General features: G+C 40.7%; 2 protein-coding genes across 3 annotated transcripts in view; one reads left to right on the forward strand and one right to left on the reverse strand.

Annotated features, from left to right (window-relative positions):
- Nucleotides 1-21,832, forward strand: part of Samd12 (sterile alpha motif domain containing 12) — a 435,546-nt gene that overhangs the window by 272,815 nt on the left and 140,899 nt on the right. The window contains exon 5 of one of the 2 annotated variants that reach the window (XM_060389417.1): nt 13,710-13,801. The exons of the other annotated variant lie outside the window; for it this stretch is intronic. Coding sequence (XP_060245400.1) covers nt 13,710-13,759 — 50 coding nt within the window. The 3' untranslated portion in view covers nt 13,760-13,801. Of the gene's footprint in view, nt 1-13,709; nt 13,802-21,832 lie in introns of those variants that run through there. 2 annotated transcript variants of the gene reach the window in all.
- LOC110561759 (cytochrome b-c1 complex subunit 8-like) lies at nt 14,651-15,037 on the reverse strand. The gene has a single exon (XM_060389419.1). The coding sequence runs from the start codon at nt 14,825-14,827 to the stop codon at nt 14,651-14,653; it is 177 nt and encodes a 58-aa protein (XP_060245402.1). The 5' UTR covers nt 14,828-15,037.

The raw sequence follows: 21,832 nt of genomic DNA on the forward strand, positions 1-21,832 counted from the left end.
ATCTGCTTCAATACCGTTCTGGATAGATTCTTTCAGAAGCCCTCTGTGATAGGTTTCTGTCCTGTTCCCTGTCTTCTCTACTTCAGACATCTAAAGGAATTCATATCCTCAGGACATAGTATATATGCCCTGAGGATATGTGTTCCTTTCTTGTTCTTTCTTTTTTTTCCTCTGGCTCCTCTCCTTTAAGGCCTCTTCCTCACTTTATGTCTATCATAGTTCTCCATAAAGAAAAATAATAATGAACTTTGGAGGACAATGGGTGAAACTGGAAATTTCATACTACTTAAAAGTAATCCAGACTCAAAGGGAGAATAGTTTTAACCTGAAGCTCCATCGCAATCCCTAAATGGGAAGTCAAACAGTACTTAAATAGGTAGATATTTTAGAGCACTTGTATGATACTCTATATACCCAAGACAACCTGACTTGAGTATCCTCTATCCCAACAAATACCCCCAAAAAATGTATAGTTTTAATTTCATCAAGTTTTTTTCAAAACTGTCCTTAGATCCAGAATACTTAACCCATGAGGCCAGAACAATAACACTAACAATAATCACTGTCATTTGTTCCATGTTTACTGTGTCCACCCTATTTTAAGCACTCCATTTGCTTTATAATCTATCCTTCTGAAACTCTATGAGATTGGAGCTGGTACTTCTATACTTTAGATGAAGAAATTGGGGTATTAAAAACGTGTAGTGATTTAATCAAGACTCTCAGGATCAGAGCTCCTAAAACAAGCAGTGGGACTGATACATCACGACACCATTCTTTAGCATGCTATCTTTGTTGTTACAGTCAGCTGCACTAGCATCATGATAGTTCATGTTGTTCAGCATTACGTCGTATCCTGTACCAGAACTTCAGCAGGGAACATAATATAAACAATCCCCATTCTAGTAAGTTGTAGAACCTAATATGAGATAAGGTTAGTTTTTCTAAGGCCACCATATCACAGACCTGTAGGCAGAGTGGGTTACGTAACAAACATGTTTTCTCACCATTTTAGAGAGCGTTGGTGCTAGACGCAGATGTTGGCAGGGTTGGTTCCTTTTTAGGACCCTGTTCTTGGCTTGTTGAGGCTGATGTCTGCCTGTGTTTTCAGATTCTCCTCCCTCTGTGTGTAGTCTTTATGCTAGTTTCATTTTCTTATGAGAACACCATGTTAATTACTTCAGTTTGCAGAGATCCAGATGAGTGCAGGTGATGGTGAGAGCTAGACAAGTACTCTGAATGACCAAGATGAACCTGTTTTAAAGTATAGTCAGTTAGAGCTGGTGATGGGTTGAATGTGATTGTAGGTGGAGAATCAAAAATTATTCCAGGTCAGGGAAAATGGCCCAGGAGATAAAGATGCTTACCACCAAGTCAGAGGATCTGCCTTTGGTAGCTAGAACCCATGTAGAAGGAGAAGACCAACTCTCCAAAGTTTCCTCTGACTGTGGTATATTCTGATCTTATACACATGCAAATAATAAATAGTAAATACTTTTTTTGTTTTTTTTTTTGTTTGTTTGTTTGTTTTTTTAATTTAAGAGGGTCCAGACCTAAGGAGAAGCTTCAAAGTGCTTGGTACACAATCATGAAGACCTGACTCTAGATACAGCACAAATGAAAGCCAGGCTTAGCTGTGTATCCCTATATCCCCAGCACTGTGCGGGTGAGGAAAGGAAGATAGGGAGATCCGTGGAGCTCACTGTCCAGTCTGTCCACCTGAACTGACATATCTATGTTCAACGAGAGACCCTGTTGTAAAAAAATAAAATTGACAGCAATGAAAGATGTTCAGTATTGATCTCTAGCCACCATGTAAGCATGCACACACAGAGACACACACACACAAATATAAATATACCACATACACACAAGTGAGACCAGGTAACTGGTCTGAGCCCTCACAATGGTGGTATAGAGCCCTCACAAAGGAGCCAGTGGTATGGAGGAGGCTAGTTAGAGAAACATGAGAAAACAGTCTGGCCAAGAATGGAGAATGCTGATTTGTGAAAGCCTTGGAAATGGCCTGCGAAATGTATAAGATGTCCAAGAATGGAGCACCAGTAGGAGACTGGCAATGAGAGAGTATGTTTTGGAATCATCAGAATATAGTTATCTAGGATGCTGGAGGGAGTTTATGCACTCACTTGCCTGTTCAGCATTTCTTCCCTTCATTTTCCTTCACTTCTCTGTTACCTGTGAGAACTGGAGGTTTATATTCCAGGAGCCCTTTCTTCCCTAAGATTTGGGGCAACATTTATGGAACTCAGAAGTCTCTTCTCAAACAGTTTTATTAAAATGGATGTCAGGAAAATATTGAGGTAGACAAGAAACTGTGCCAAAAGGGGTATAACATGGACCAGTATTATAAGGCCAGGTTGTGCCCTGCTTTGCCTCATACTGGTTCACAGCACAGTTCTGTCAACACTGGGGTAGATAACCCACAGAAAGTTGGCTCAAAACTTGGACTTCGGCATCAAAGCCTCTATCTCAGTTATTATTCCAACTCTGTTTTTGCAAAGTGATTATGCCCATATCTAATTAAATGGTCAGTAGCAAGCGGATCTGCCTCTAAGAACCCATTCATTCTGGAGATCACAGTAAAGATAAAATACACCTTTTGCAAGTCTATTCTAGTAAAGTCAAGCACTGGAATTTTGTTACAATTCACAGTTATCACAAGCTGAGGAGTTGAGCAGGTAGAGTACAGGATATATAGCTTCATCATACCCAGCAAATTGCTTCGGACACAGGCCGGTTTCTTTGTCAACAAGAATCACAGTCAAAGGTGCCCCAACACCTAATGACAACTTTTCATTGTGAGTGAAGCCGGAGACTGGCACAGGTATTCAGTGTATACCAGTGCAATGAGGTCTTCTGATAGCTTCCTTTGACCAGACTAGCTTATTGACAGATACCTTTCAATCACTGGGGTAAGTTCTTTTCTGACTACTTGAGAAAAATTTTTTCAGCACACAGAACTTTTCCCCTGCCTGTTACTCTAGAATAGAAGAATTGCTACCACCGTTATCTCTAAGCTGTCCAGTCTCTATCTTTGTTCCAGTCATTTCATGGTGCTTCTTGTTCTAATGATCTGTTGATATCTATGCATGCTTCTTACCTGAAGTGTTTTTTATTAAGGATGCCCTTTACTCACCTTACACCCATCAGAATGGCCAAGATGAAAAACTCAAGTGATAACACATGCTGGAGAGGTTGTGGAGAAAGGGGAACCCTCCTCCACTGCTGGTGGGAATGTAAACTGGTACAACCACTCTGGAAAGCTATCTGGCGCTTTCTAAGACAAATAGGAATAGTGCTTCCTCCAGACCCAGCTATACCACTGCTAGGTATATACCCAAAGTTTGTTCAAGTACACAAAAAGGACACTTGCTCAACCATGTTTATAGCAGCTCTATTTGTAATAGCCAGAACCTGGAAACAACCCAGATGTCCATCAACGGTGGAATGGGTACAGAAATTGTGGTATTTTTATACAATGGAATACTACTCAGCAATCAAAAAGGAGGAAATCATGAAATTTGCAGGCAAATGGTGGGATCTAGAAAAGATCATTCTGAGTGAAATATCCCAGAAGGAGAAAGACAAACAGGGGATATACTCACTTATATAGACCTATAAGATATGATACTCCCTTGAGTCATAATGAAGAACACAGGCTCCATTATTATTTTTTTTAGTAGTAGTAGTATTTCTTAATTCTACAAGTGTGATGTGACTAGAGAAAAAAACTGAAATTGAGGTTGAGCCATACATACGTGTCCTAGCACGTCTCAGTCCAATAGAAGTAGCTGAATTGGTGGAAATGTTCTAGAGGTAGAGTGTTCAGTGCAGTAGCCACAAGCTTTACGTGGTGGCTAAAGATTGAGCTACTGCTGGTGTAACTGAGGAACGAGGTCTGTAATACTCCTTAACACAGGAGAGTAACAGCAGCTGCACTACACGCACAGCAACATCTTCCAATGGAGACAGATGTGATTTCGGAATGCAGTGGGACTTCAGCCTGACTTTAGAAATGAGCCACGTAACAGGCAACACTGGAAAGGCTGAAGTGTAAAGACTTCAGCAATGGCTGAAAGACAGGGAAACGTAGTTTATGAAGAATGTAGAGGGAAGCAGTTGGTTAACCAGCAGTCAACACAGAGAACATGTACATACAAGTAACATTATACAGACTGAACAAATTGTATTCATGTTTTAGGGTTCTCTCTCTCTCTCTCTCTCTCTCTCTCTCTCTCTCTCTGTGTGTGTATGTTTGGTTTATTTAGGAACAACAATTAAAGAAAAGGAATCCAATTTTAGAGAGAGCAAGGAGCTGCATTGGAAGTACTGAAGAGAAGAAAGGAAAAAGGATGTAATTATAATTTCAAAAATTAAAAAATGTATATAAAAAATAAAGGTAAAATGCATAGTGAAGGAATCTAGGGAAATTAGAAAGTTTTAGAAATATATTTTTTAAATTCAAAAAATATATCTTTCTATTTCACAAGACTTATAGAAGTATTTTGCCTGCATCAATCATCTCATTATTTGCAGTTGGGTTGTGTAATACTGAATTTTTATAGTTTTATAAACAAATATCTTCACAGGGTTATAGCACATAGTACGAAAGCTGTTCATTGTAATTTTCAACAGCTATAATATGAAAATAATCTAAAGAGAATTCTGAGGCAGTTACTGAGTAAAGAAATTTACCCCAGTTTCTGACACACGGTGAGTGGACAGGAGTGGTGTTTGGGGATGAGTAACAGCAGAAAAACTGAGGGAAAAGGGAATAAAAAAATGTTAGACTGAGTTTAGGAAGAATTGAAGCCGCCAAGTGCATGCTCACTGTTTGAAGTGGAGGAAGTGTTCTGGAAAGCCAGCAACAGAAGCACAGAAACGGGAAGGACAATCCAGCCTGCCTCCTGCCAATGCCTCTTCACTGGCCAAAGATGTCCAGAAGCTGGAGAGCAAAAATAGTCCAGTGATTAGCCTCCCTGGCACAGAGCTGGACAGTGAAGATAAGAATAGAAGGCATAGATAAAGAGAATGGAAATAAAAAGTACTATCGGGGGTGGGGTGGTGTTTTAAGAAGCATAAAGGTAGTTTGTACTGCTATAATAGTGTATTCTAAGCCAGGTAGCTTAAACAACAAAATTTTTTTTATAGTTCTGGAGGTGAATTCTACAATCAGGATGCCTACAGGTTCAGGTCCTGTGAGAGTCTTCTTCCTAGGTTTGGACGTTGCCTTCTTCATACATCCTCACACAGATGGGACATTATTTCCTGCTAACCCACTGATCCCATCAACAGTGTTCCACTCACAATCCACTTACCAACCAAAGACCTCACCCCAAATGTTGTTCCTTTGTGGGTTACAATTTCCATGTAGAAAAGTGTTAAGAATATAAACAGTAAGAATGGGTGAAATGTCAACCCACCTCCAAAACCTTCAACCCAAAATAAGATGGGAAGAGATAAAGATAGAGTAGAGACTGAGGGAATGCCCAACCAATGCCTGGCACAGCGTGAGACCCACCCCATGAGAGAGAGTCTGACACCAGTAACCATACTTTGCTATGTTTTCAGGCAGGAGGCTAGCATAACCATCCTCTGAGCGGCCCCACCCAGCAGCTGATTGAATCAGATGCTGAGACTCACAGCCCAGCCTTAGGTAGAGCTCCGGGAGTCTTGTGGAAGAGTTGCAGGGGATGATGGAAGGACTCAGAGGGGACAGGGATGCCACAAGAGGACCAACAGATTAAACTTAGACCCATGGGGGCTTGCGGAGCTGGAAGCATCAACCAAGGAGTATGCATGGACTGGGTCAACTACTCTACAAGTGTAGCAGAATGGCAGTTTAATCTTCCTATGGATCTCCTAGTGAGTGGAGTGTGTGCTGTTTCTACTGTGGACTCTGTTGCCTGCTTTCAATCACTTTCCCCTAGCAGGACTGCCTTTCCTGCCCTCGGTGGATGAGGGTGAGCTGATGCAACTTGATGTGTTGGGGTGGGCTGGTAGGGGGAGCTCCCCTTTTCTGAGAGGGGGAGAGAAAGGGGGAAAAGGGTGCGAGGAGGGGACTGAAAGGTGAGGAGAGAGGGGGCTACAATCTGGATGTGAAGTGGATATATAATTAAAAAAAGAAAAACAAGAGTCTTCCCTCTTGATTAGTTTCTTTAGGTGTACATACTTTAGTAGCTTTATCAATATCATGTCTATATGAGTAAGTATATACCGTGTGTGTCTTTCTGCTTCTGGGATAGCTCACTCAGGATGATCCTTTCCAGTTCCTACTGCAAATTTATCTGCAAATTTCATGATTTCCTTGTTTTTCATTGCTGAGTAATATCCCATTGTGTAGATGTATCACAATTTCCATTCTTCAGTTGAGGGGCATCTGGGTTGTTTCCAGCTAGTGCCTGCATGACCTGGATCTCTTCTGGGTTATGGCTGGGTGACCTGAGTGTAGTCCCAAGTGATTTCCAGACCGTGGAGTTTCCTTTCACCTAAGAAACACAATCACTGTTGTTTTATGGCCCAGACTTGAGTCTCTTGGTCACTGTATGAAAAATGTTGTCCTGCTCCTCAGACACAATGTTCTTCTGGTGCTGCCAACTTGTCCTGACAATATGTTTTAATCTGAATAGAAGACAGTATTTTACTGATAGAATATTTCAACTAAGTTTATTTGAGTATCAACGATGTCAGTGGAGAATGTTTGTGGTATGGGAACTGGCAACATGAAAATAAATGCCAAAAAGTTGTCATCATTTTTTCACGTCTTTGTCATGGCCTAAGAACCCATATTCACATTACACTTGCACACACAAAATGTCTTTTTAAATAAATCTCATTGCTAATCAAGAGGGAAGACTCTAGTTAAAATGCTCAATCCCCATCCAAAAAGGCAAAGAGGATGGACATCAGAAGAAGAAGAAAACAGGAAACAAGTTAGGAACCTGCCACAGAGGACCTCTAAAAGGCTCTGCCCTGCAGACTATTGAAGCAGATGCTGAGACTTATGGCCACTGTTGGGCAGAGTGCATGGAATCTTATGAAAGTGGAAAAAGTAAGATCTGGAGAGGACAGGAGCTCCACAAGGAGAGCAACAGTAACAAAAAATCTGAGCACAGGGGTCTTTCCTGACACTCATATGCCAAGCAAGTACCATGCATGGAGATAACCTAGAACCCCTGCACAGTTGTAGCCCATGGCAGTTCAGTGTCCAAGTGGGTTCCATAGTAATGGGAACAGGGACTGTCTCTGACATGAACTGATTGGCCTGCTCTTTGATCACCTCCTCCTGAGGGAGGAGCAGCCTTACCAAGCCACAGATGATGACAATGCAGCCACTCCTGATGAGATCTGATAGACTAGGATCAGAAGGAAGGAGAGAAAGACTTCCCCTATATAGTAGACTTGGGGAGGGGCATGTGTGGAGAAGGGAGAGGAAAGGTGGGATTAGGAGGGGAGGAGGAAGGGGTTTATGGGGGTATAAAAAGTGAATAAATTGTAATTAATAAAAAAACATCTGAGGTTGGAAGAAAATTAAATTATTTGAATAATAAATGTGATCTGTAAATGAAAAAAAAAAGAAAAACAAGAATGAAGTAAAAAAAAAAAAGGATGGGTAAAATGTGAACTATTTAAATAGCTAATATTAGTTGCAGTATGAAAAAGCCATGCAGTATGATGTGATAGAGCATTCAAAAGAAAGAAAGAAAACTTTCACTAAATATTGCGTGAAAAGCAAACTATAACAACAGTGTTACAGGAGAATAAGGTATTAGTTTTTGTTTTGTTTTTTTTTTTTTTTGCTTTTCAAAATAAATTTTTATTTGCTTTTATTAACCAAAAATGCTGGTGGTTATCAGTGAAATAAGATCAGTATTTCTGTGTATTAATTTTGCTAATAAACGTATTAAAAGAAACATTTATTTATTTATTTTTCTCATCAGTTACATTTTATTAACTGTATCTCAGCCGTGTCCGATCCCTCATTCCCTCCCTCCCTCATCTCCACCGTGCCCCTTTCTGCTGTCTGCAAGTCTAGTATTAGGAAACAAACTGCTGAACACATGATTAATTACTCTAGACCCTCTCTATACATTATGTTTATCTACATTAGAATTTCTTAAATTCTTTTTTTTTATTTTTTTCTTATCAGTTACATTTTATTAACTCTGTATCCCAGCCGTGTCCAGCTCCCTCGTTCCCTCCCAATCCCACCCTCCCTCCCTCATCTCCACCGTGCCCCTTTCCAAGTCCACTGATGGGGGGGACCTCCTCCCCATTCATCTGATCCTCTTTTATCAGGTATCTTCAGGACTGGCTGCAAAGCCCTCCTCTGTGGCCTAACAGGACTGCTCCTCCCTTGGGGGATGGGGAGGTCAAAGAGCCAGTCATTGAATTCCTGTTAGAAATAGTCCTTGTTCCCCTCACTATGGGAAACCAATTGGTTACTGAGCTACCACGGGCTACATCCGAGCAGAGGTTCTAAGTTATATCCATACATGGTCCTTGGTTGAATGTCAGTCTCAGAAAAGACCCTGTGCCCAGATATATTTGGTCCTTGTGGAGCTCCTATCCTTTCCCCATCAGACTAACTCCCCTTCTTTCTTATGATTCCCTGTACTCTGCCAAAGGTTTGGTTATGAGTCTTTGTATCTGCTTTGAAAACACTGCTAGTTAGAGTCTTTCAGATGTGCTCAGTAGACTCCTGTGATACGTTCCCTGAACATCCCATGTGTCTTTCTAAATGAGGATTGATCATCTTACCCCATGTCCGCTCTCTTGATTATCTTTTTTAGGTGTGTAGATTTCATTATGTTTAGTGGTATATATACAGAAAAATAGGTACATTACTCATATATAGGTATATTATTCATATATATATTTACAAGAAATACACTGAAATTCTAATAGTGTTTCTTTGGATGTGAGATTAAAGGTATTATTTTATGTGTGTCTTTAGCATGTGTTTGTAAGTGTTCATGTGTGTGCATGCAGATGAGTAGATGTGTGTACATATGCAGGCCAGAGGTCAACATCAGGTTAAAGGCTCTCCACCTGATTTTTGAGAGTTTTCTCCCTGATCCTGGAACATGTCAATTCAGCTAGACTGGCTAGCAAGCAAGCTCCAGGGATCTGCCTGTCTCCCCATACGCCAACACTGGGGCTGCACACACATGCCGGTCCTCTCACACGGATGCTGAAGATCCAAGCTCAGGTCCTCATGATTGCGTGACCAACACTTGGGAGGGCCATCTCCCCAGCCCTATGGAGGATGATTTTACTAGCTTTTCATCTTCCTGTGTTTTTCTGATTTTTTTAACAGTGCAACTCAGGTGTTATTTACAACTTGTAACAGTGTTCCTGTTGTTATTGTTCCATCTGAGGGGCTATATGACCTAGAAACGAAGCTCCTGTCTATCGGCCACTTGCCATATCTTTACTCAGCCTCATTCTCATTGTGTTCCTACTTGGTAGTGAGTAGGTGCCTGAGCTACAACTCAGTGCCATCAAAAGAGAAAGAGTCAATAAAAATGGTCTTTTTTTAAAAAAATATATTCTACTGGGAAACTCTGAGGTCCTAGAGAATGGCCTGATTTCCTATTGATCTTTTTATTGCTTCAATTATTTCCCCAATCACTATTCGTTAATTTAGATGCCGACCAACCCTCTTTTTCCATTATCTATTATATTTGGTCCCTGTTAAATATGAATCTTCGCTGGCACTTCCATTACTAAATTGACACTTGCCTAATGCCTTATTGGCATCTGTAGGAATGAAGCATATTTCTTAAGAACCATGTAGGCGGTAGCCATTTTTTTCTGAACCATCTAAGCATAGCCAGTGTTTTGTGTTCTTGTAATCTTAATCTTAAAAACAGCAATCCATCTGTTTCATTGTTTTATTCTTTCCTAATAGAAGAAAATTTCCCCCCACTGTCTTACTGATCTACACTCATCCAACCCTGATGGGCTCTTGTAAATGGAATTAACTCCAGCGATGCGATGGCTTTTCATATTAGTTATCATTTCAGCAAATCCATTCACTCTCCCTGGCTTGCTTTTTAACCTCCAGCTGCTACCCAATTATTAGCTCTTGGATGACTGCTTCAGCGGCATTACTGTAGTACTTGCTTGTCGTAGATATTAATAATAATAAGCAGTTTATAAATGTGCAGAGTGTTAATACACATAAGGATTATTGTTGATAAGCCTAATTGTAATCAGAGTTTTCCACTGGGTGAGTTAGGATTCTTGTGGTTACAAAGAATAGAAATCAACTCAAGGTGGCTTCAGCAAAGCAAAGAGCCACTGTGGGGTTGCCTCAATACATACTGCGAGAGGCCCGGAATAAGCTTTTAGAATAAAAAGGCAGCTGGGCCTCAGGGTAAATTAGAACTGTGAACTGGAAAATCAGCAAGAATCTGAAGATGGCAAGGGATGCTGTTTAGTACTGGGCATGTCCCTAAGAGCACTAGGTGTAGGCTCCACCTCAGCATCACAACTCCAGTGATCAACCATCTGATCTCTTTCTGATTTTCCCTTCTGGCTACTTCTTACTTTTATTTATTTGTTTGTTATTATAGTCCTGGGAATGACACCCAGCATCTCATACATTTCTTGCATGCTAGGTGAGAATTTTATGCCTTCATTCTTCAGACTTAGTTTATCACCTCTCATTTCATTTCACAGAGAAGCTAATGGTTTCCACTCCCTTCAACATTTCATAGGTGTGGCTAGAACCAGCAGAACCCTTTTTTGTGTTTTCTTGGCTTCTTAATTTTCCACTTCCAATTATGTTCTGACCTTCCCTATCCCGATTCCAGATTCTCTGGACAAGAACACTGATTGGGCCAGCATTGACCCAGTCAAGAACATGTAAAGGGAGGCCCAAGATATGTGTTTCTAAGTACCTGGCAATATCTCTTGTACTCTTTACTCACTGTGTGGTAGTCATATAGTAGTTTGAAAGATGTTAATCACAGTTATTATACAGTCAAAGCTTTTATTGGCCTTAATTATATTGCAGAGACAGAAATTAACCAAACTCACCATCTTTCTTTGCATTAATATCCTATAATTTAAGCATATAGCTTATGAAGATGTAGATGGAGCCATGCGAATGTAAACTCTGATGACTTAGGTCCAACATGGCCAAACTAAAAAAAAAAAAGGAAGTTTAGAAAGTTTCATGTTCTTGACTTAAGTGATTGCCATAGAGATATGCCAGGGCAACATTGGAATGTGGTCAACGTGACCTATAAATAACATCAAGGAAAGGGAAGCAGAGAACAGGCTCATGAAATCCAGGCTGACTTCCTGTTGTGAATATAGTAATTTGAGTACCACATTTGCTACGAATCTACATCCTATGGCCAAACACCATCCTACTCATATTTAATGAGACTAACATCCTAGGAGATATGTTTTGAAATAGCCAAAATAACAATTAGCTTCTCTGTCTAGGGCTAACTACATTGAGTCCACAAATAAAGACATGTATGTTTGTACACATTGTATACATTTGTCAAACACCTACTAAGGTGAAGTAAGTGCTGCCATTATGGTTATCAAACCAGACTTTAAGTGCACCTTGGTCTTAATTAAGCTCTGTGGTAGGCACTTGAATATAAGTACTTCATACTTTTAAATCATTTCATTTTCACAACATACACTATGAAGTGGGTTCTTCTGTAATTCACTTTTAATAGATGAGAAATGGAGGATCCAAGAGTCTGAAATAAGATAGTAAAAGTCACAGAGAAATTTATTAGAGAAAGAAGATTGTGACTCTAGATCTTTCTGGCCACATAACGCTTGGTGTCATTTGTGTGGTTTTTGAGCTGTTTCATCTTGGCTTCCTCAGCCTGTTCTGTTGATTCTCTGAAGGAGAGAGGAAGGAACACTCCCCCACCACAGGTTAGCACTGGCATACACTGGAGAAGGGGTAAGCTATGCCAAGTCACAGCCAAACATAGTGGATATCACGATTAACGGGGCTGCAGAAGAGGCTCTCCCATTTCTCAGTTAGGTGAGCTTGGGAAGTTTCCTTTCCTTATGCCTGGAGAGTACAGAACCAATAGTCTTCCCTTATAGTGACTCCATGAGGAAAAGTTGATAAATGTTAAAGTCCTGAAACCATACTCATAAAAAAAAATCAAGGGCCCTTCAACAGTAGCTCTTACTGTAACATTCTATATAGGTAACGGAGATGAGACAGGGATTGATAGGTCCAATGCTGCTACATTGGCCACTTAAAGTAGAATCCTGAAGAAAGGCCCCTCGCTTATTCTCACAGTTACTGAGTGTGTGCTACACACAATACATTCAGCTCTCTGTTAATTAACAATATAAAGGCAGGCACTATGACAATATACAGAATGTTTTAGATGCTGATTCCACAAGATAGATGGAACCTAGGAAAATGTTTGTAAGGAAACATTTTATATGTTACATAATGTTATATGTTATAACATCATAACACCTAAGAACCGTTATAGCCATGAAAAATCTTGGGTTTATCAGGAGATAGCAAACCCTGGCAAGCCCTTTCATTTTCAAATGCTTTATTTCTGCAACTTTTACCATGCCCTGTGCCCCTGTTTTCACATCCACAGCACAGACTATAAAACAGACCACTGTCCTTCTCTTCCAAGATGACACTGCTAACTCTTCATGTATCTTAATGAAGGATTGTTCAGTTATCTAGAACATTCCTCGGCTGGATTTAGCCCTGAGACAGGATAAAGCCAAAGTGCCAATGCATATTAAAAATTGACTTTTTCCTCATGGCAGCTTGTCGTTTTTCAATTTGGCATCTTTCCTTGTTCTTTTCTCCACCATGTAAATCTGTATGAGACTTGATTCATAGGGGATTTTCTTGTGAGGTGCTTTTCTTCAAGCATATGGATAAAATTGCCAGGTTTAACTGAAGGCTGTTTAGAGTCTTGCTCTGTTTACAGTCTAAAGCAGATCACTTCTGTTCTTGGCCTCAGTCCTAGATGCCCAGGAAATTAATGGTGCCTCTTGGCCTGTGACAGCCTGTTTACGTCCCTGGAGTTGGTCCCCGGTTTTTGCTGGCTGTGGGTGTCCGATCTTCCTTAGACCTGCTGCCAATTCTATCTAGCACTTCTCAGGGCCACCCTCCCCTAACCAGTCCATCCCAGCCGTAGTCTCTAAAGTCACAATGATTTGTTTTCTATACCTTTCTCACAACCAATGGATGGAATGGAATAACAAATCAGGTATACTTGATTTGCGCTAAAAAAGAATTTAACTCACCATGCGTGCATGTGCGTGTGTGTTTGTGTGTGTGTGTGTGATGTGTACATGTATACATGCATAAATCTGTGTTCAAAATGTGTGTGAAGGCAGGGGAAGATGTCAAGTGTCTTCTTCAATCATTTATTAACGCACTGTCTTGCACCTCGTCCAGAGCTCACAGATTCAGCAGAACTTATCTAGCCAGCTTGCTTAGGGGATGCTCTGTCTCTGCTTCTCCATTGCTAGGATTAGGCAGGCCACCACAACCACCCTGCTCTTCTATGGGTGCCAGGGATCCATTTACCACTCCTCAGAATTGAATGGCAAGGACTTTATCCAGAGCCATCTCCCTAACCCTCTCTCTTCACTTAAAAAAAATTACTAAGTATATTTGTAGCCAGTACTATGCATACTATTCTCATTTTTTACAGGTAGGGAAATGGAAGCACAGCAGAGTCAAGAAACTTGTCACACACACTGACAGAGTGGGAAAAGGAGGGATTCAGCCATGCAAAGGCAAGACCTGTTCTCTTGACCCCATGCTCTGCTGCTTTGCCCTACTTACAGGTTGACCCGACCAACCTCCTGTTTGAGTCAGTGAGTTATATGAAAACCTCTTTACACACAGGGAGAACTACATAAGTACTGGTTATTATTATTAGCATGTCTAATGAAAGGCAAAAGCTGAGGACAGAGAAGTAACAGAAGTTCATACATCGTGTCTGGGATTTGCCAAATTATGCTAATATCTAACAGGCTGCAGTAAGCATTTTAAAAAATGATCATGGGCAAATGGGTCGGGAAAATATTGTTTGAAAAGTAAGTCTTTTATGCTACTGAACTCCTCTAAGCTTTTAGTATCCTATTGTATATTCAGCCCCCATAAAATCCAGGATTTTCCCACCCAGCCCCCACTATTCTCTATTGAAATATCAAGCAGGAAAAGCGAGCACTGCAGACAGGGATGCTTACCCTAGACTGTTTTTATTGCCAGGCTGGCCCTCTCTGGCTTCTGGGAACTTGGGTTTCAGGAGAGTTCCCACCACTTCCTACCCAGTGCTCATGATGCTAAAACAGCACACATTCAAAAAGGTCTCTCATGCTGAACGCCTGACTTCCTTTCTGGAAGGCTGAATGTTGCACAGCAGTGGACAATGCCAGTGACTGTCTCCAAATGCAATCTTTGGGTCTTTGGTTACTAAGTTCCTTTCTTCCTTTTTTCCTTTTTTCTTTTGGTGAACCGCGATAAGCTTCAAGACTCTACAGGGCATACCCACTTCCCAGAGAAGGGTCTTTCAAAGGCAGGAAACAGTCGTCCAGATGTGTGCAGCTACTTGTCATTTGCGTGCGTGGCTGGGTTTTTCCTTTCAGACTACTCGAACTCCTGGTTCCCCCATATGTAGATCGGATTGGACACCACAGAATGGCGGAGCCATGTGAGGATGCGCCCGAGTGTTCTGTGCAGCACTTTGGGGATGGCTTTGCTGAAGTACTCAGGGAAGGCATGCTGCTCAATGGGCGACAAGCTGTAGGGGACAATGTTCTGCATCTTTAATCAGGTTCCCAGACTCGCGGCCCACGGTGGCAGGGGCTCTGAGGATGGAGGATGTGCTCGTGGCTCAGTCTCGAATGGGACTCTACCGCCCCACACCAGCACTACATACTGGGTCACCTCTGCCATCATGGCTCTGAGCCCGACTTCCCAGTTACCAAGTTTCTAATGAACATGTTTAGTAGACACTTCATATGTCTTACCACAGATCACTGCTGGACTCATTCTGTTGGACTCCACCCGCAAAAGACTCTTGAAGGCTAGAGCCTGGTTCATCCCGAATTCCACACCATGCATTGTTTTCCATTTTCTTATTTTATTTTGCTTCCATTTGTTGGAATAAGCCTTAGCTATGAATCAAAAACTTTGTATACTCCTGTGAGATAAACTAATATATCAAGTCTCCGGGTGTTCCTTGGGGCTTTGTCATGGCCAAAAAGTCCTCCTCACAGAGCCTTCGAGCAGCTCATGGGAATTTCAGATTTTACAGTATTTTCCTGTGTGAAGCAGTGATAAGCTCTTCAGTCCTTCAGGTGGAAGCAGACACCATCTCACACCATTGCTCTGATTATTTTGTGAAAGATGCTAGTTCATTTCTAAGTAAATTTTCTTCTTTGGCTGTAACACAGACTAAATGCATACTGACAGGCCCAAACCGACTGTAGTGATTTTATTGTCCTGTAGAAATAATGGGATGGAAAGAAAAAGGATAAAACCAACAACCTCAAGGTATAACCTTCTTTACATCCTCCCATTTTTAGACTCAATTCTTTACTCCAAATAAAGAGTATCTATACCATTAATTATATAAAATGTACTAAAATAATATATTTATAATCTGTTAATATATCTAATCAGAAAATCCCACTAAAAAGACCATATGCCTCTTTAAGTGTTGTATCTCCCTCAGTAAATAGGATTTCCCTGAGTTCATTTGATAGCATATACAGCTGTCTCAGGGCCTCCTGAGAACAAGTAGGCTGCTGTGGTGCATGAAAAACCAAGAGGAGATGGCAGTTAGTCCCAGCATGAGCTGCTCCAAGCACCTTTCCTGGTATGTCTCCTCTTCCACACTCTCTTGGCTGACTTGTCTTCCTCTTTTTGTGTTTCTCTGCTGCCAAGAGTCTTATTTGCATACACTCCACCCTTGGTGGAACAGTTGGTTTCCTGTGACCTAGGCTGCTTCCTTTGACTCTTCATAGAATGTCTAGACCGCCTACTCTGTTTTCCTTTTATCTGCTTTCAGTGCCTCTGTTGGCCCGTTTCCTGGTAATGGGTCTTGAACCACTTGATTTGTCTGATACCTTGCCTAGCTGACTAGCTGGTCAGATAATCCTTGTGTCTCAGTACCCATGCTCATGCTGCATCTTGCCTCCCATGTTTTTGCTTCTTCTACAACTCTGTTTTCTTTGATTTCTTCATTTAAATCCAGATTTTGTTTTAGGCTCAATGAAGCTGCCCTTCTCCATAATATCCTTGACATCTTTCTGATTTTGTATTCCCTGTAACATCTCAGTGGATATGCCTGGTCACTTACCACTTTATTTAATTATACACCAACCCATGATGAATAAATGTCTACTATACTTGGCAATAGTGATACAAGAAATAATGAAACAAAGCTCATGGTCCCAACTGCTTGCTATCTAGTTTTGCTGTGATACATGATGTTATATTATTTTTGGTCTTATTAGTTAACTGATTATTCAGATGTTCATGTCAAATTACCTGAGGAGAGGAAAAGTGCTAAATGGCCAGTAGTAAATAAAGATTTACAAGTCACCAAAAAATCCAAAACATGTCCCCTTTGTACAGTTCACTAGTCTTAGCCTCAATTTTCAAATCTGTAAACTGAGACTCGTCACATCTACCTCTCATGGTGTTAAGAAGACTGTCTCAGACAATGCTAATAAATTACCCAACCCTGGGCCAACGTGGCCTTGTCACATCAGTAATGGTAGCTGTTGTTCTCAACTAAGTCAGCCCATGAAGCAAGTGCTTATGATTCCATTTCTCCAGGAACTTCGGCCTTCGGGCCATGCTGGGAGGGATGATCCCAGCATTACGCTGTCAGTATTCCCCCATAATGTCCAACCAGAGCAGGATGGGAGGAGATGACAGAATGGAGCTGTGAGTCACAAAGTCAGAAGTGCCTGTAAAGACTCATGGGCTTCCTCTACACTGGCACCTGGATTTCCAAGTCCATTTATGGCTTTAATATCGCTGTCCTAAGTTTGCTTCATTTCCTGGCTGTCCCCAGAGGCAGAACAGAGTTCAGAAAGAAGGAATTTCCCTGTAATGTCCACTCACTCTGTGTCAGGTGTTGTTATATATGCATCCCCAACTTTACAACATCCTTCCAAAGAGCTTCTTATTTTCCTTTTTCTTTTTCATTTTTTGTGAACAATACATTGTCACTATCTTATACCCAGATCATATACAGTTTTTTTTTATTTTTTTTATTTTAAATTTTATTTATTTATTCACCTTACAGCCTGATCCTAGTCCCCTTCCACCTCTCCTCCCAGTCCTACCTTTACATTTCTTCCCTCCACACACCCTCATCTTCTCAGAGAAGAGGAGGCCCCTAAAGGATACCCATCACCCTGGCACATCAAATCGAGCAGAACTAAGTGCATCCTTTCCCACTGAGACCAGACAAGGCAGCCCAGCTAGGGAAAAGGGATCCAAAGAAGGGCAACAGAGTTAAAGATTGCCCCCTACTCCTGTTGTTAGGGGGCCCACATGATGACGTTGCTTCACATCTTCTACATATGTGTAGGGGACCTAGCTCTAGGCTATGCAAGCTCCCAAAGAGGTTCTCACTTCTGCTTCCCAGATTGAAAAGTCAAGACCTGAAGACAGTGGGTAATTTGAACAAAGCTACATAGATAATCCAAAAAGATCTAGAGCCATTAACCTCTGCAGCAACTGCCCTTCAGTAAGTCAAAGACTAGCTTATTCTGTTAGCATTTCCCCTACTACACAAACCGCTCTCCATCAGCCCAAGGGGTCTCCAGTGGAGAAATAAATTTACAACAGTCTTGCAATTTCATTGTCCTAATACTTTTTAAGGCTGGATCTTAGGTGAATCAGTAGAACTGCTTGTCACAAAATGGAAAGAGGCCTTCCAATATTCATGCAGGTCCACCCCCACAACACTGCTCATTCTAATTCTAGTCCTGGCTCTCCTGATAAATCCCCCTAGAAGCAATTATATGTGGTGTCCAACAGTGTGGTAACCAGGACAGGCCTGAGACTGACTAAAGACACTATAGCATTCCTTCCCTTTTGATTCCATATTGCTATTTCTGGACAACTCCTGAACTAAAACAATTTCCCCTTCTCCAAAACTACAGTTTATAACCCTTTTCATGCTTTTATTTATAATGTAGCTGCATGGACAGGAAGAGAAGTGACCGTGAAAGTTCTCTACCAACACTAGAAAGTTGATTTTGGTCTGTTTTCTGACTGCCTTTTGTTGTAAATGGCTAAGTTGCCAAAGATTTTGAGACCAAAGTTTTTGAGACCAAATTTTAGTGGGCAAATTGGTGCTCTGAGTAGCGAGTGGGTCTATCTGACACAGGATGCAAGGAATTGTTCTTGTCATTATTGAGGCTCAAGTCAACCCTTCTTATTTTACAGAATAAGAAACACATCTCAACAGAGAAAATGAGTTTATGCCCCCCACTTAGCTACTTCATGCAGCCTCGGGAGTAGAAAGTCCATTTCTGCACTTAGCACCTTTCCATGCTAAGTTGGGGAAATGGAGACTTGTCATGTATGGTCTTCTCTTGATTCTGTTATAACAGTCATCAATACCAGTTCAGAAAAACAGGCATCACACCTACTGTCTGTGCTCAGTTTCATTCTCTTTCTGAACAGCCTCTTTTTATTAGCCACCTTTATGCTATCAGGACAAAATAACTGAAGGAACTAACTTATAAAAAGAAATGGACTATTAAGCTTAGTTGGGAGATTCAAATCAAAGTTCAGGGAAACTAATGGCTAGTGTGTGATGATAGCGGCATCACATCAGCACATGTCCAAACAACTGGTCATATCACAAGCCAGAAAGCAAAAAAAAAGAAAAAGAAAAAATGAGCCAGGTTCCCACTGTCCCTTTGTTCCACTGTCATTGCCAGTGACCAAAGAAAGGCCCACCTACTATAGACCTACCTATACCTTACCTACCTCCCAAGATCAACTTTTTTTTTTGAAACAAGGGATAGCCCTGGCTGTCGTGCACTCACTTTGCAGACCATGCTGGCTTCAAACTCACAGAGATCCACCTGCTTCTGTCTCCCCAAGTGCTGGGATTGCAGGCGTGCACCACCGCTCCCAGCAGGTAAACCATACGCTAAGAGTTCCATTCTGGGAACAAGCCTTTAACATGGATCTTTACAGAATGTTTACCCAAATCGTATGCTTCCTATGTAGGACAGTATGAACACTATATTTCATGGACCACCTACTTTAGAACCATCTATCATTTAAATTCAAACTGTAGAGTTTTAAGCTCTTTCCTCATTCTTCTGGGTCTGGATATGATTTGGTCTCTTGCATTTAAGAGCTACTAATATAGATTTGAAGTTTTTTATATCCATGACTTCTTATTTAGTTTATGGCCTGAGGTTCTCTTTCCACTGGGGTGTTAAGTCAGTCCTTCCATCATCATCTGTATTCCTAGATTTTTGTCAAACACAACAGCAAAATGAAAATCACTATATTTCTCATCAAGTTGTGATTTGGGCAGAATAGACATGGGAGAAAGAAATTCTTAAGAGACATCCCATTTTCCCTCATGCGTCATGATAGTGTGTTAGAGGGAAATTCCTCATTTCCTCTTGGTGTATTTTCAACAACTTTTTTTTTCAAACATGATGAGATATGCTTAAGATCTTCATTTTTGGTGGGGGCAAACTATTTTCAAATACACACCAGTATTTTCTTCCAACTCCTTTGTTTTTGTGCTTCTGAGATAATGTAGCTACTGGTGGCCATGGGCAGTGTCTATACATGTGTATGTCCAGCAAACAGATGGCATACATTGGTTGCCAAGATCTAAAATTTAGAGGATTTTGACTTTTGAAATTATAAATTTCTACCTGTTGTATTTAAAGTTTAAATATTATCACAGTTGCCCTATTTATATGCTGCATGTCAGTTGTTTCCACTAATTGATATGCTGAGTCACTAATGACATCCTGAGGATGGTCCCCTCGTAAATAGCCTTAGTGGCATATAATGGGGACTCAAAGAGGCTCTTTACGGTTGTTCTACCATGCTCTATAGTCTGTCTGTAGCTCCAAAGAGAGTCCTAACCAGAACCCAGCAGTATTGTTATCCCAGTCATGGATTTCAATCCTCTAAAATTATAAGAAAACAATTTACATGTTTAAGCCACCCAGTTTATAACACATTGTGGTAGCACTTTGTTATCACATGAATTGCAGTGTAGCCATCAGTATATTGAGTCTGCTACCTTAACCGACTACAGAACATCAAAGATGAATGCCAGTTCACCAGCATTCCTCCCACTGAGAGGCAGGGTCTAAAAACCTTCTCCTACAATCTGGGAAGGCTTACTGACTGACAGGATTAGTAAAATATGGTGGATTTGATAATTGGCCTGGTTTCTGGACTTAATCCCAGAGAAAGCAGAAGTGCTAAATTTCTAACTCTTTGGAACACTTGAGATGAGTCTGAGATCACTATATTGCTATAAAAGCAAGCTACAGGAAGATGTCCTAGAGAGACACCACATGAGAAAAGACAGAATCGTCAAAGAGCATCAGACACACAAATGAAGATGCCTTCCTGGAAGCAGATCTTTAGATGAACATCCAACTGAATCCTTCACCAATGCCCAACCCATAAAATCATAGCAAAATTAAATTAATACTTTGAGCTATAAATATAGACTCAATAGCTGCAACAAGAGGCTTTTTCTAGACCTCTCTTTTCTGAAATTTATTTTACCTCCAGTTTTGTTTTCTTTTATATCCTGGCTCCAAATAAAATTTGTGTTCATGGTTTTATAAAAGTAGTTATGTAGAGACCTTTGATCTACATAATCTTTTGGAAATTAAATATTAAAGTATAAATAGATACCTACCTGGAATTACATAGCTATCTCTCCACAACATCTATGAATTTAACTAACTGCCTATTGAAAGTATTCCAAAAACTCATTCTATATTTGCTGAATATGTACAGACTGCTTTTTTATTTCTAAACAGAACTGTATAACAACTATTTGCATAATATTTACATACTTTGAGTATTATAAGGAACCTAAAGATAGTTTTAAATATATGGGCAGATGTATGTAGTTTATATGCAAATATTATACCATCTCTTATGAGACCATTTCACATCTGTGGGTTTCGGTATCCATGAGAGATCTTGAAAACCAATCCCCTGTGAACATTGAGAGATCCCTGCATATGATAAAATTTTAGTTATGAGGGCAGGAGACAATCTCTGCATGGAGTGCTTTATCTTCAATGGACCACCTTGCTCAAGGTGAAGAGAACAGCAGGTCCAGGACTGGTCAGCTGTGAGAACTGGTTTTCTTAGCTATGAAAGAAGGTCCTATTCATCTTTGACACTGATGACCCTATGAATAGGTGAGCTCAGCTTTTGTACTATGTTTTCTGAGTGTCTATTTGTGTTTCTTACAGCGTACTAGAAACCGATTCTAGGGTGAAACAGCCTGTGGGACGAATGAAATCTCCATTTCTTTGCTGCACCCTATATCTTGCTTGTCTCCTCCAGCTCTCAGTAAATATTTGTTGAATAAATGAATGAGCAAATGAGTATGTGTTAGTCAACACAGTTACAAAGACAAATGAGGTATGATCCCTGCCCTTGAGGAGCTCACAGTCTATTGAACATAAGCAGCAAGTTAAATAGTGGTCATGCCTCCTGGGTAGTTCATTCTTTTATTTAGAAACACCGTTTCATCTATGTCTAGCTGCTATTCATAACAACACCCAA

This window comes from Meriones unguiculatus, chromosome 8, assembly GCF_030254825.1.
Source record: "Meriones unguiculatus strain TT.TT164.6M chromosome 8, Bangor_MerUng_6.1, whole genome shotgun sequence".
Classification (NCBI taxonomy): domain Eukaryota; kingdom Metazoa; phylum Chordata; class Mammalia; order Rodentia; family Muridae; genus Meriones; species Meriones unguiculatus.